The sequence below is a fragment of the Saccopteryx bilineata genome, chromosome 6 (assembly GCF_036850765.1).
Source record: "Saccopteryx bilineata isolate mSacBil1 chromosome 6, mSacBil1_pri_phased_curated, whole genome shotgun sequence".
Taxonomy (NCBI): Eukaryota; Metazoa; Chordata; class Mammalia; order Chiroptera; family Emballonuridae; genus Saccopteryx; species Saccopteryx bilineata.
The window spans coordinates 162,371,408-162,384,507 of NC_089495.1; the positions used below are offsets into that span (position 1 = coordinate 162,371,408).

General features: G+C 54.6%; 1 protein-coding gene across 2 annotated transcripts in view; it reads left to right on the forward strand.

The window, feature by feature from the left end:
- The window catches only part of TMEM104 (transmembrane protein 104), a 56,154-nt gene that overhangs the window by 18,935 nt on the left and 24,119 nt on the right, over positions 1-13,100 (forward strand). The window contains exon 8 of one of the 2 annotated variants that reach the window (XM_066234540.1): positions 153-261. In XM_066234540.1, coding sequence (XP_066090637.1) covers positions 153-261 — 109 coding nt within the window. The remainder of the gene's footprint in view (positions 1-152; positions 262-13,100) is intronic. The other variant, XM_066234541.1, reaches the window with a different exon arrangement.

Below are 13,100 nucleotides of genomic sequence, written 5' to 3' on the forward strand. Positions count from 1 at the left end.
GAAGTTTGTGGAAAGTCAGATTGTTGGACCAAAAGCAGCTGGGGGGAGCAGCTGGGGGGGCAGTTCAGTGGTTGCTAATGATCAGTAAAGTTACATTCTGTATGCTTCCGGCCAAGCAAGAGAGCACACCGTGCCACTGTTCTTTTCATCAGCAGCGCCACTGGCAACGACTCTTGTGGTGTGGAGTCTGACACCAAGTACAATGACACAGACCTGTGCTGGGGACCCCTGCGCCGCGTGGACACCTACCGCATCTACTTGGTGAGTGACCTGGGCTCTTCTCAGCCCCGCCCTTCCTGGGCAGCCAGAAGTATTTGAACTGCCTTCTATCTCTGGTAGACCCCTCCCCAGAGAATGGTCTACATGGCTCCACACCCTGGCTAATTCCTGGGGCAGAAAATGGATCATGTCATGAAGCCACTAGCCTTAGAGTGTTCTGGTGGCCAGGCCTGTCACATGTGGTTTGCAGCTGGCATTCGGGTCATTGTTAACTCAAGGGTGGTGAACGCCTATAAGCTTAGCTCAGGATTTGAGGGGGCATTCTTAGCAAAGCTCTGTAAGAGTGCCTGGGCTAATTTTCTGGAGACTTGTCACGTTTTTAACTCACTCCTGGCCAGCCCAGGAGCATATGGATGGACCCCAGGTTTTCTGATGGCCACCTCGATGTAAACGGGTGCGCTAGTAGAGAGGGCAGAGAGCCCAGGTCTCTCCCTGTCTGCCCTGCTCCCCGCCAACGAGGGAAGATGATGCATCTCCAGGCTCCCTCTTGATTGCTTTGTGCCCTGTGCAGGGGCGGAGGAAGAAGGAGTAATAAGATACAAAACCAGACAGTTATTTATCTCTGCCTGCTTGGAGAGCAGGCCGGACTCAAATGTTTCTCTTTCCCTTTTGCAGTATCTATTAATATTCTGCTTCCTCTTAGTCCTCTTCAGCCCTGACACAAATTTAGGTGTGCTAGATGACACAAGTTTGACACGTGGCCACTTAGTTGATTTGGAGGCGGGAGGTGAGGCCAGGAGAGAGCTTAGCTGTTGGGGGGAGTGGCCTCTTAACTTAATTACCCCTATCCTGGCAGAGGTTTCCGCACACCCTGCCAGCTGTGTTACTTGGATCTGAATTTGTTAACCCCCAGGGCTGCTGAGTGGCTGTTTTGCCCTCCCAGCCCCACCCTGTGGACATACGAAAGGAGTCCTCCAGCCCAAACTGTGAGAGAGGTGTTTCCCGTGCATTTCCACAGCAGCCCGGGGTCTGTTTCTTCTCTCCCGTATTCAGCTCTGGCTGGCAGTTGGTCTTTCAGTAGAACTGTGCCTGAGGCCCCTACTCCGGTCTGGTGATGATTTGGTAGTGAATTGATTTCCTGGCACCCCTCCCCACTTTCCTACCTTGGGGGCCGGCAGATTAACTCGGTAGGGCAGCCAGGAGGGCTCAGTTCTATTAGCCTCTTAGCGTTTCAACAGACTGTGATTGATATAATTAGCAAAAGTATTAGGAAGTGTAATAACCCATATGGATCTCTAACTGCAGGAGGAGGTGGAGGAGGAGCCCGAGAGGCTCAGCTCAGACATAGGTGCGTGTCCAGGGCAGAGGGATGGTAACAGAGCCCCTCGGGTGGGTCTTTCCTGGGGAGGCCGCTGGAGTTTGTGCAGACTCTGCCTGGCACAGCCCCCTCCCATCCGCAAAGGAGATTGGGAGCACTGGGAATATTGGCTGCTGCCATTGGCCGGGTAAATTATTTAGAAGCATTATTATTGCTTTATTAAATTGCTCCTTCACTTATTCCTATAAACGTTCCACATGATGGAAGCCTTGCTCCCTGAATCTCAATAACTCTCTGACAGCGCAGAAGGAACCCTTCAGGAAAGCAGGCAGGCATTAATTACCACCTTCATCTCACAGATATTGTACTTATAACTCAGAAAGCTAATTGCCGCCAGGCCTGCAAAAGCTACAGAAACGGGAAGGGAAGGGCAGACAGAAACCACCTGTGCTCTCCGGAGTCTTCCCGCCCCCCCCCCCCCAACCAGTCCACTCAGGGACTTGGGTTTGCTCGGGTTTTCTGTTCAGATGTGTTCTCTGCCGGATTTGGAGAATTTGCCTTTGTCTCCAAAGTTATTTTACAACTTAGCATGTGGGTTCCAGGGTCCCTCGTTTCTGCCTAACAGTATCTCCTGACCCTAAACACTGGATGCCCTTCGTCCCTTTCAGTGAGGTGGGAGGGACAAAGTGAATGGAGAAGGGGTTGGCAGGCCTGGGTTTCCTTCCTGGGTCCTGGCATCTAGAGTCTAGATGGTGATAATGGCATCTTCCTGAGTGGTGTCTTCGGATCACAGGGGACGAGCATTGTCCTGTCCTCTTCTCCCCTGTTCTCATGTTCAGAAGACTGCCCTTCCCTTCTGAAACTCCTGTGCCTCCTCTACCAGCTTTTTCTGATTCTGCTGCCAGCCAGACTTCACCAAAACATCTGGCAAGGCAGCAAGCTTAAAACACCCTTCCGAGCCCAGACACTTGTCTGTCTTAGGTCGATGGTGCACCGTCTGGGCCTGCATGTTTGAAAGGGCCTCCTAATGACCACTGCTTCATTGCTATTCTGGGACGGTATGTTCTGGGGGATAAAGATACAGGCTTTTATTTTGTGATTTAATTTTCAGAACGTCCTCTGGAAATGGTCTCTTTGTGTCTGCCTAGGGGTGCTGAGATGTGCACACAGAATGAGAACATTTGGGGTACCAGCCCTGTCTCGAAGCTGGCCTGTGCGCAGTGTCAGGGTCACTGGCAGGAAGGGCGCTCTCTCCACCAGCAGCTCCCAGTCACCTCTCCAAGCCCTTGACCTCAACAAATGGAAGATTCCTCCCTTCCTGCACCCTGCGACCTCCGCCCACATCCTGTAATTGCAGTGCAGCTGATATGAGTCAGTTTCTCCCTGTCTTTCCTCTGAGTGGCACATTACAGGGGGCTGTGAAGTGGGGGAGGCAGGGGGTTCCTGTGAATCGTGTGCTGTCCAGGGCGACCCCCCAAGGAGCCGCAGCTGGAGCCAGCAGTGACCTGGGCCCTGTGATGAGACCTCAGCAGGCCTTGGGTTCCCAGAACCCTACCCCCCACCCCCGCCTAGTCCTTTGAAGGGTTAAATAGAAAAGGGTTTGATGCCTTGTCTCTTCAAACCTGTAATCTAGCCTCCAGGCTGGGATATCTTGGGATTCTTTCTGCAGGGCTTCTCTAGCTTTGGTAGGAAACAAAGCCAGAATTTAGCATTTTGCTATTTCATATACAGTGTGCAGGGGCCAGGGACCGCTGGTGACATGGTAGGATTGTATGTAAATGAGTCTGGTCTGGAATCAGCTGTCCTGAGTGCCTGGGAAACAAGACACGCGTAGCAGTCCCCTGGAGTCAAGGGCACGGCCACGTGCTCTTGTTCACTTCCTCAGACCCACAGTGCTTCCCGGCCTACCATTCACTTCCCTTGCCAGGGCCTGGGCACTGTCACTGCCTCCTTCTTGAGGATGTCAGAAGGAAGCCCTGGGCCTACAGTGGAGCTCCCCAAGTGCTGAAGGCTCCTGGCCATGCACAGGAGCAGCATCCACCACTCAGAGGTGGATGGATGCTGCCAGGCCACCAGCAGCCAGCAGGCATCGGCCAGGCCACGCCAGGATCGCAGATGGCAGAACGGAGCTCATCCTGGCTGGAGATTCAGCCACAAATTGACATTATTGAGCAGGGGGCCCCTCGTGGGCTGCTTAGAACAGGACAAGGTCACCCTGGCTTGCCATCCTGCCTTGAACGCAGGAACTGTGAGATCGCCCCCAGAGCCTGGGCGGCAGGGGAGAGAGATGCAGCCCTCAGGTTCCAGCAGCTGACCTGCCCCTCTGCCGCACTCCCCCCTGGCCTGCCCCTCTGCCGCACTCCCCCCTGGCCTGCCCCTCTGCCGCACTCCCCCCTGACCTGCCCCCTTTGGAGAGACCCCTCTGACACCCCCTTGAAGAGGCAGTGTGTGTGTTGGGGGCCTCAGGGGGACTTCTGTCGGGCGTACTCTTCCTAGAGGAGTGGATAGTCTGAGAACAGGGCTCAAGCTAACATCACAAGGGCCTCTCCAGCCTTCCTGCGAGTCCTGGTTTCCCTCTGCCAGGAGGCATGTTCTCTGGTCCCATCCTGGCTCTGTCTTCCACAGCAACACTTGCTGCTAGCCATTTGCAGCTCTTAGAAGAGTATACCTTTTATAAAATCAGCTGGTCAAGCAGCACCATCTGAGGGGAAAACATCGTGTCGGGGGGGGGGGGGGGAGTGGAGTAATGCTGACCCAGGACAGTGGCGTGCCAAACTGTAACTGGTCCTTCCTGCTGTGGCTTGTTTTGCGTTGGCGTAACACCTTACCTGCTACTTTCTCATTTCCAGTGGGGTTGTCCGGGACACACAGTCAGGTCGGTGACATCATCCCTTTTATAGCAGAGAAAACTGAGACTGAGACTTGGAGGCTGTGACTTCCCCAGGGTCACAGAGCTGAGGCAGAGATGGCAGCTGGTTCTTTGGCCTCTCAGCCATGTCCTCTGGTCCTGGTGACACAGACTTGCTCAGCTAGCAGGGCAGCTCCGCTGCCAGGCCCAGGCAGGAGGGGGCAGGTCACATGTGTTCCTCAGCCCTTAGAGCTTGACAGTTGCAGGGAGTCGGGCGACTCTGCCGAGGAAGGTGTTGGTGCAGTGATCCGTGTCTGGACTTCCTGTTCATCGGCCTGATTGCTTTGCTGTACCTTGCCGCCCTCGCTTGCCTCCTAGATAGTGAGGCAGGCCTCTCCCGTTTCACTCAAGGAGCGCTGGCATCGAAGACGTCTTCCCAAGGACGTTACTCCTCCCCGGCCCCGGCCTCTGAGTTCTTTCAGCATCAGCCACTGTGCCCTGGGGCTGTGGCATCTGCTAATAAATGGGTCACCGCTGCCATCACTTGAATATTTATTCTTACCAATTCTGGGACAGGAGGTGGCCTAGAGGCCTTCAGTACCTGTGAAGCGGGCAAGTTCATGTGGAACAAGTTTTAGCAGCAGCAGTGACCTCACAGGACTTGGGGACTCTCGAGGACACTGCTGCACACCCCCAGGGGCACCACCGTGTGCCCCCAGATCACAGCTCCCGTAGGGTGCCGTGTGAATGCTGCCCCATCCATATCTGTGCAGTGGCCGGAACTTGGCGTGGAAAGAAAAAAAACCTAGGCAATTAGGAAGTATGGCACCCCGGAGGGCGGAGGGAGTTGGCAGGACAGATGAACCGTCCTTGTGGAGGGTTTGATGGGCGGTTCTGTCTGGAAACGGAACAGGGTCCTAAGCTCAGTAAATGGTTCTGGTGGCAACTTCCCTTCTCCGGCTGGTGACAGCCCCCCCCTTATGTTAATGAAACAAGCTAAGAGGAGATTCTTGGTTGCCTGGGTCTGGGAGAGTGTTGCTTACAGGGTCAGGGGCATCCAGGCACCTCCTTCAGAGAACAGTGAATGTTTGGGGGCCTACCAGGACTATCACAAAGGAAGCACATGTTCTTCTTTCCCTGTTATGTCTTCCTCCCACAATGTCAGCTCCTCATTCGGTTCTAAAGCCGCTAGATAGGTCAGTGTTGTCTTGCCTCTCACTCTTTTCTCCCCACCGGCCCATGGGAAGATGCCAGTCACACTGAGCGGCCACGGCAAGTGCAGGGAGGGGAGAGCTCTCCCAGCCCGAGCTAGGCACGGCAGTGGTCTGCGATGCCTGCAGCCAGCTCCTCTGGCTCTGTGTCCCAGCACACAGCCCCACCCCACGTGCTGGCCCTCGGCATGGCAGTGGGCTGCGGTGCCTGCGGCCAGCTCCTCTGGCTCTGTGTCCCAGCACACAGCCCCACCCCACGTGCTGGCCCTCGGCACGGCGGTGGGCTGCGATGCCTGCAGCCAGCTCCTCCGGCTCTGTGTCCCAGCACACAACCCCAGCCCCACGTGCTGGCCCTCTGCTTTCCTCTCATGATCTTGGGTCTCAAGGAAGGATACATTCCCCCCACCCCACCCCAGAATGTGTACACCCACTACCCAGAAAGCTGGATCCCTAATGTCAAGTGAATTCTAACTTCAAGCAATGACCAGCACTCAGGCTGAAATGACTGACTTTGAAGGATCAGCTGGTCTCTTTCTTTTTCAAGGAAATCGATAATATAGAGACAGGCCTGTGTTTTTCTTTCTGTCTCCCCTCCCCACCCCCTCTGTGGAGCTGTCTATATATCTCGTCCTGGGAATGGCTTCTTGTATTTTGGCATGCTTTCTATTCCCAAGCCCAGCCCTTTCTAAATGAAATTCAGATTACCCTGTCACTCCAGTGCTGTGGTTTGTCTAGAAAACTCTTGCCAAGGAACTTTGTGAGCCTCCACTGTCTCATCACACACACCCCACCCCCCACCCGCTGCTACTGTCTGGCCATGGCCTCCATTCCACCCACAGTGCCTAACCAGCTGTTGCCCAGCGTTGCTCCGGACCAGTCTCACTTTTCCCAGGAGACCTGGGAGCACCTCCCTGGGCCACAGTAACCTTCATCTGGATTCCCTCCCACCCGAGCAAGTGCCTTTAGGTGTTTGGCCCTAGCTTCCTCCAGCTCAGTGAGAGGGTGGGGTTTTTTTGTTTGTTTTTTGGGGGGTTTTTTGTATTTTTCTGAGGCTGGAAACGGGGAGAGACAGTCAGACAGACTCCCACATGTGCCCGACCAGGATCCACCCGGCACGTCCACCAGGGGCGATGCTCTGCCCACCAGGGGGCAATGCTCTGCCCCTCCGGGGCGTCGCTCTGTTGCGACCAGAGCCACTCTAGTGCCTGGGGCAGAGGCCAAGGAGCCATCCCCAGCGCCCAGGCCATCTTTGCTCCAATGGAGCCTCGGCTGCGAGAGGGGAAGAGAGAGACAGAGAGGAAGGAGAGGGGGAGGGGTGGAGAAGCAGATGGGCGCTTCTCCTGTGTGCCCTGGCCGGGAATTGAACCCGGGACTTCTGCACGCCAGGCCAACGCTCTACCATTGAGCCAACCGGCCAGGGCTGAGAGAGTGGTTTTTATTTTAAAGTGGCTCTCGGGGACATGGGTTCTGTCGGCTGGCGTTAAGCCCGCCATCCGTCCTACGCTGCCTCAACCATAGCTGATACCTGACACACCAGCTTAGAGGACAATGCTTGCCCCTTCTGCACATTCCCAGGAAAGACACCAGGTTATGAGAAAGTGGATCACAAGCCCGTGGGAGTGGTTTCTGCTGGACAACCTCACTCCCTTCCTCCAGGCCTCAGAAGCTGCGTTTTGGCGTTAGCTGGAGTCCTCCAGGCTTTCCTGTGTCCTGCTGGATGAAGAGGACGTGGTTCTAGCTCATGAACCAAATTAATTGCCAGCCACTGTCCTCATGATGGCAGTTCAACTGTCCCTCTGCCCCTGGTAAAATGTCCTGGGTCTTTACCCCCATCCCCATTGTCTGTAAAGTAACCAGTACATCTTGCAAATACCACTTGCTCAAGGCGAGCAGGTTTTATTCCTGGACGTGGGAAAATGTCAATTTGACATGTCTGGTTCCTCACCCTTTCACCCCACTCCCATGCCCAAGTTCACCCAGAGGACAGCAACATGGTGAAGTTACCTAGTACCACCACTAGTTACCTAGTGGCCACCACCCCAGGCATACTCAGCAACTCTTACTAAACCCCATTATGTGAAAATCCAAATGTATGAAACAAACTGGGGGAGGGGATGATTATTTGTTACAAAATGATTGGTTACTTTACAGTCGGACTCCCCACAGGTTTCTCTTAAATACTTAGTTTCCCTAGTGTGTTTAAAACAGTACTCTGTGAAAATGAAGCCTTGATAAATAGAGCAGTTTAGAGACCCATCCCTGTGTAGGGGAGGTATCCACATGTTCATGGGCAAAGGTGCAGAAATCTTGAGTCCCCGCTCACGTTGAGATAGGCAGCAGGGGTTTGGGGTGGCATCGCAAGCAGCCCACCTGAGAGAAGCAGCCAGGGACCACACGCCCGAGCTGGTAGAGCTCTGCGGATCTTGAGTGCATGCCTTCAGCCCACGCTCAGGACGGGCCAGTTTGGCTGGGAAACTTCCAACTAGGTCTCCATGGGGAGTGTTCATCCCTGCTGGGGACCTTCTGCACTGTGCTTTTTCAGGACCGTTTTCATCACACGTCACGCTGATGCCAGGCACACCCAGAGCTTGAGGCTTGAGCTTCCTTATCTGTGAGGAGCCCCAGCGGGGTGCCAGCCTGGTGCTCCTGGTCGTTGACCCATGTATGGTTGGTCCTTTCCCCTCAGGAAGCTGCTCCGGGCACACTCCCAGAGCTGCAGCCCCTCTGCTTCCAACCTCCCATTTCTGGGCCAAGAGCTAAACATGACTTTGTGTTCCTGAGGAAACGTCCGTGTTGTTGATTTCAGAGGCCCTGCTCTCTACCACCCTGAGCTTTTTTTCCCCTTTGCTCTATTTCCCAAAAATTCAAGAAAAAGTTGTAGTCTAAGGAATCCAGCAGCCTCCCAGTAGTTTTAAGTAATCTAGAATGTCCTTAAATATTTTGTGCTAACTAGAAAAAAAACTCTGTGCCAAACCATTCTGTTCCTCCAGCTCCATGTCCCTCTGACGTTTTGATTCCGTTGATGAGCACAGAGTCCTTGCAACAGCCCTGCGGAGTTCCACTCACGCCCCGTTACAGGGTGTCTGTTATAAGCGGAACCTGGTGTCTTTCTAAATGGTGCCCTGGGGCCTTGGCAGTAATTGTTCAATTAAATAAAGCACCTTTTCTAAAGTAATAACCATGCCCCTCGTGGTGCTGGCATCCCGACCAGCACACTGACTTGCAAACTGCAGAGAATAAAAGTGTCTGTGGGCACGTTCTCCAGATGGCAGGCTGGCCCCTAGGTGACAGCGGAGCCGAAGAGCCCCAGAGGGTTTACGGCAGCTAGCAGAAAGGGGCCTGGGACATGGGCATGATGGGCATTCTGCAAGATGAACAGGTAGGGTGCATACTAATAACTAACTTCTGGTTCATCAGCATGAGCTCCGGATATCTTGTGGATTAGCCAAGAGTAGACCGAGGTCCATTTTGATAAGCCTTCAAGTGCAAAGGGAGGTGCTATGGGTGGTGTTGCTGAGCAGACGCTGTGTAGCAGGTGTGAATCCAGGGGCACAGAGCACAGCAAGGCATACTGAGTTTGGCCATGGGAAGAACTTCCTATAGTCACACATTGCGACATTCTCTGCAAACCCTGACAAGAACAGGGAAGAGACCGCTGGGCCAGGTGTTGGGTGCTGGCTAGGGCTGGAAGACACACACACACACACACACACACACACACACACTTGGTGACATCCAAGCAGTTCTGGCACCTTCCTCCTCACTGACACAGGGAGGCTGGGTTCCACCTGAGAGACAGGTAACCAGCTCTTTTCCTTCCCCAGGTCAGAAATAGGAGCCTCCACTGTGTCTCAAAGTTTAGTTCCAGGACTAGCTGGCACAGGGAGAGCTTTAGGCACTTGTTAACAAGAGATTCCTGGGCAGGAGCCATGCCGTGTGAACCAAAAAGAGATTCCTGGGTCTCACCTTGGGCCCAATGTTGCAGAATCTAAGGCCACATGGTCCAGGAATCTGTTTTCAACCAGTTCTGAGGGTGATTCTGTGTACTGTCGCCTTTGAGAAGTTCTGCTGGCTGAGTACCCTCACAGGCTTAATAAATGGTCTCGCCTGCTCTGGTTTGCCTAGAGGATGGCTTCCTGAGCCATATATGTCGTGACCAGGGACAGACAGTAGGCAGACGTGCTCAGGTCCCTAGCCTGGCGTCATTAGTGACATAGCGGAGTTGACACCTCAGGCGCCTCAGTGCCTTCAGAACAGCATGGCTCCTGCTCTGATCAGCCTGCTTCCAGACTCTGAGTGTCCCCAAGAGAAAAGGGGCTCCTACAGCATCCCTGTGCCAGTGACTGCTTTGTTACCTGAGACCAACAAGTCCCTCCTGGGTCCCTATATGGCGCTCTGGGCTTCCTCTTAGAGTCCACAGTGTGCCAGCCCATGGAGGGTCCTCACCCTGACCATCGACTAGGGAGGAAGCTGGGGGTTGTTGGTGTGATTCTTACACCCCTCGGACAGAGCTTGTTAGTTAGCCTGACTGTGGTCTTTCTCCTTCCCTACCTCCAAGGTTATTCAGTGCCTGTGAAGAATCCCATTCCAGCCCTGCTCCGTTTGGGTCTATTTCCAGGTCTCATGTCAGCAGGGGGAGGGGGTAGCGCCAGCTTGGCTCTTGTGGCTCCTCTCTGCAGGGCTTTTGTATTCTGGGCACCTGACTTCCATCCCTCCCTGCCCCCAGCTTCAGCTCAGAGCATCCCCACCGCCACTGCTCTTCCTGCCTAGAGCGAGTGCTAGAGGGGAGTGGGGGTGGGGGAGCTCGAGTATCTGCAGTGATCACCTCCTGAGCAGTGCACAAACACCAGGCAGTTGAGGTGTCAGAGAGCGATGGCTCTGCCTCCCCACAGCCCTGGGCAGGGGCACCAGAAGCAATCAGATTCCTACAGGTAACTAGAGATGCAGACAGCCTGCAGGCTGTGAATTCTGTGAGACACATGCACTGCTCATCACTAGGAGATCTGAGTGGCTGAATTCCTAACAGAGCCAGGTAGTGTTTGGGAGGGGGCGGCATGAGTGCTTTTTACCAACCGGGCTGAGGGGCAGGCTTGATGGCCCAGAGGCTCCCCACCCTCCCCCCCACCCCCATCACTCATGATACAGCCCATGGTGTACAGAGCACTCCTCAATCTACCTGCTCCCAAAACCTCTTGTTTGAAGGACCTGTAGGGACCATTGACCCTGGCCCCTGGGTCATGTGGCCAAGCAAGATGAACACCTCCATCTTTCTCTCTGTGCAGGGCAGCCCCCAACTCCTCCCAGCCAGCCCTCCTGGATCAGCCCTGGGCAGTAATGCCATGTACCCATCCTCTCTACAAATAAGCCAGCACACAGCATGTGTGACTCTCCATGCAGAGATTCCAGTGGCTAAAAGTGAGGGCCAGTAAACGGAGTCTCGGTGCCCAGGGAAGTTTTCATCTTTGCATCTGCGCACTCAGCCCAAGGGGAGCAAGAGGTTGCCACTCTCTGGAGCTTTCTGACTCCCCACCATGAGGAGAGCCCTGCCTCTCCTACAAGACCCGTTTCCTGTTGCCGTAGAGGTTTTACTGCAGCCCGCCCGACACATGCACCCTCCTCGCTCCGGTCCCATGGGGCTTGCGGCCTAGACCTGGACGGGCGCTCACTCGTTTACCACTGCAGCCCAGCTGATGGACAGGAGCATTCTCTCCACCTCCAGAACCTGTAGCTCAAAGGATTAAAGTCCCTTTCCAACTTCCTCCCATTAGGACCGAGAAGAATCCCACCCACAGGATGCAGGAAAACCCTGGTCCAGGTGGGCCCCTGCCAGCATGGGGACAGCCCCACGGTCTCGAGGCTTTTCTGTTGCTGGTGTTTTCATTCTTTCAGCCCCACTACAGTAATCTGTCTGTCATTTCCCTGCTTAGCACCCTTCAGAAGTTCCTCTCTAAGGCGATGTCTAATTTCATCTGCTCTAGTCTCCTTCTAGAACCTTCTCTCTCACCACTGCCTCACCCTTGCTGGCTACTGTCCTCCAAAGACACTGGGTTCTTGCACAGCTCCGCACCCTTTGCCTGCCTTCCCTTGCTTTGGAGCCCAGTGAGCACCTGCTTATCCCAGAATGAGCTCGGGGCCCTTCCCCTGAGACACCTGCAGCCATACATGTCACTCTCTGGACTTTTGTGTGTGTCCCGCTGCTCCACGAATGGCTAAATGGATGAGCCCACCCTCAGCTGGGCTACAACTGCTGGGTCTGTGAGCAAGTCCCTCCATCAGCCCTCAGGCTCGCTCATGCCCAGGGCTCACCACAGCTGATGGCCACCACTCCGGCCAGAGTAACCTTGTGTCCATCTGCCCCCCCCTTTCCTAGAGGCCCAGGTCATTCTCTGCTCTTCACTGCAGGACACAAGCTGCCCCTCAGCAAGGGCTTAGGGACACCCTGTCTTTGAGGACGAGAGGAAGTGGGGAGCAATCGGAAGTCATTTGTGTACCAGGAGGTTGAGGAGGGCTCACTACCCATCTCTTCTTTGCCATCTTTTTGGTGCCTGAAAACATGAGCAGGGAGGTGTCAGAACAGGTGCCGGCTCCAAAGTCAGGTTTGTTTCTCCATGCAGACCCCTAGCCTTCTTCCTGTTTCACCCTACGTCCCATAGCCTCACACGCACGCCTCTGCCCCACCCCAGCTCCTTGGCATAGTGTCTCACAGCCCACCTAGCTCAGGATCGAGCCTCAGTCTTTTCACCTGGATGTGTGGGTGTGCACTCCATCTTTCACACTGTCCTTATAAACCCCAGTGGCTTATTGTCATTAAGTTAGTAACTGCATAGGTTTTCCACAATATTTATCTTTTCCCCAAAACCACTAAGGTTGTAGCTTTGGCATCAAATCCCTGGAACTCTGCCCACCATTGGGTACCATCTGGTCTCTCAGCTGAAAAAGAGACAACACAGGCACGCAGTGTTGTCCAATGAGAGGGCCAAGGTGACAGCGGCAATGGCAGGCTGATGCCATTGGACCAGCCCAGCCCCTGACAGGCAGGCAGTGAAATGCCCTGAAGAGGGACTGGGCTTGGGTACGGAAATCCGCGTTCTGATCTCAGCTGCTCTTAGCAGTTATGAGATGCTAGAAAAGTTACTCAATCTCCCTCAACCTCAGTTTTCTAAAACGAAGACAATAATTTTTTTTTTTTTTTTGAATTTTTCCGAAGCTGGAAACAGGGAGAGACAGTCAGACAGACTCCCGCATGTGCCCGACCGGGATCCACCCGGCACGCCCACCAGGGGGCGATGCTCTGCCCCTCCGGGACGTCGCTCTGTTGCGACCAGAGCCACTCTAGCGCCTGGGGCAGAGGCCAAGGAGCCATCCCCAGCGCCCGGGCCATCTTTGCTCCAGTGGAGCCTCAGCTGCGGGAGGGGAAGAGAGAGACAGAGAGGAAGGAGAGGGGGAGGGGTGGAGAAGCAGATGGACGCTTCTCCTGTGTGCCCTGGCCGGGAATCAAACCCGG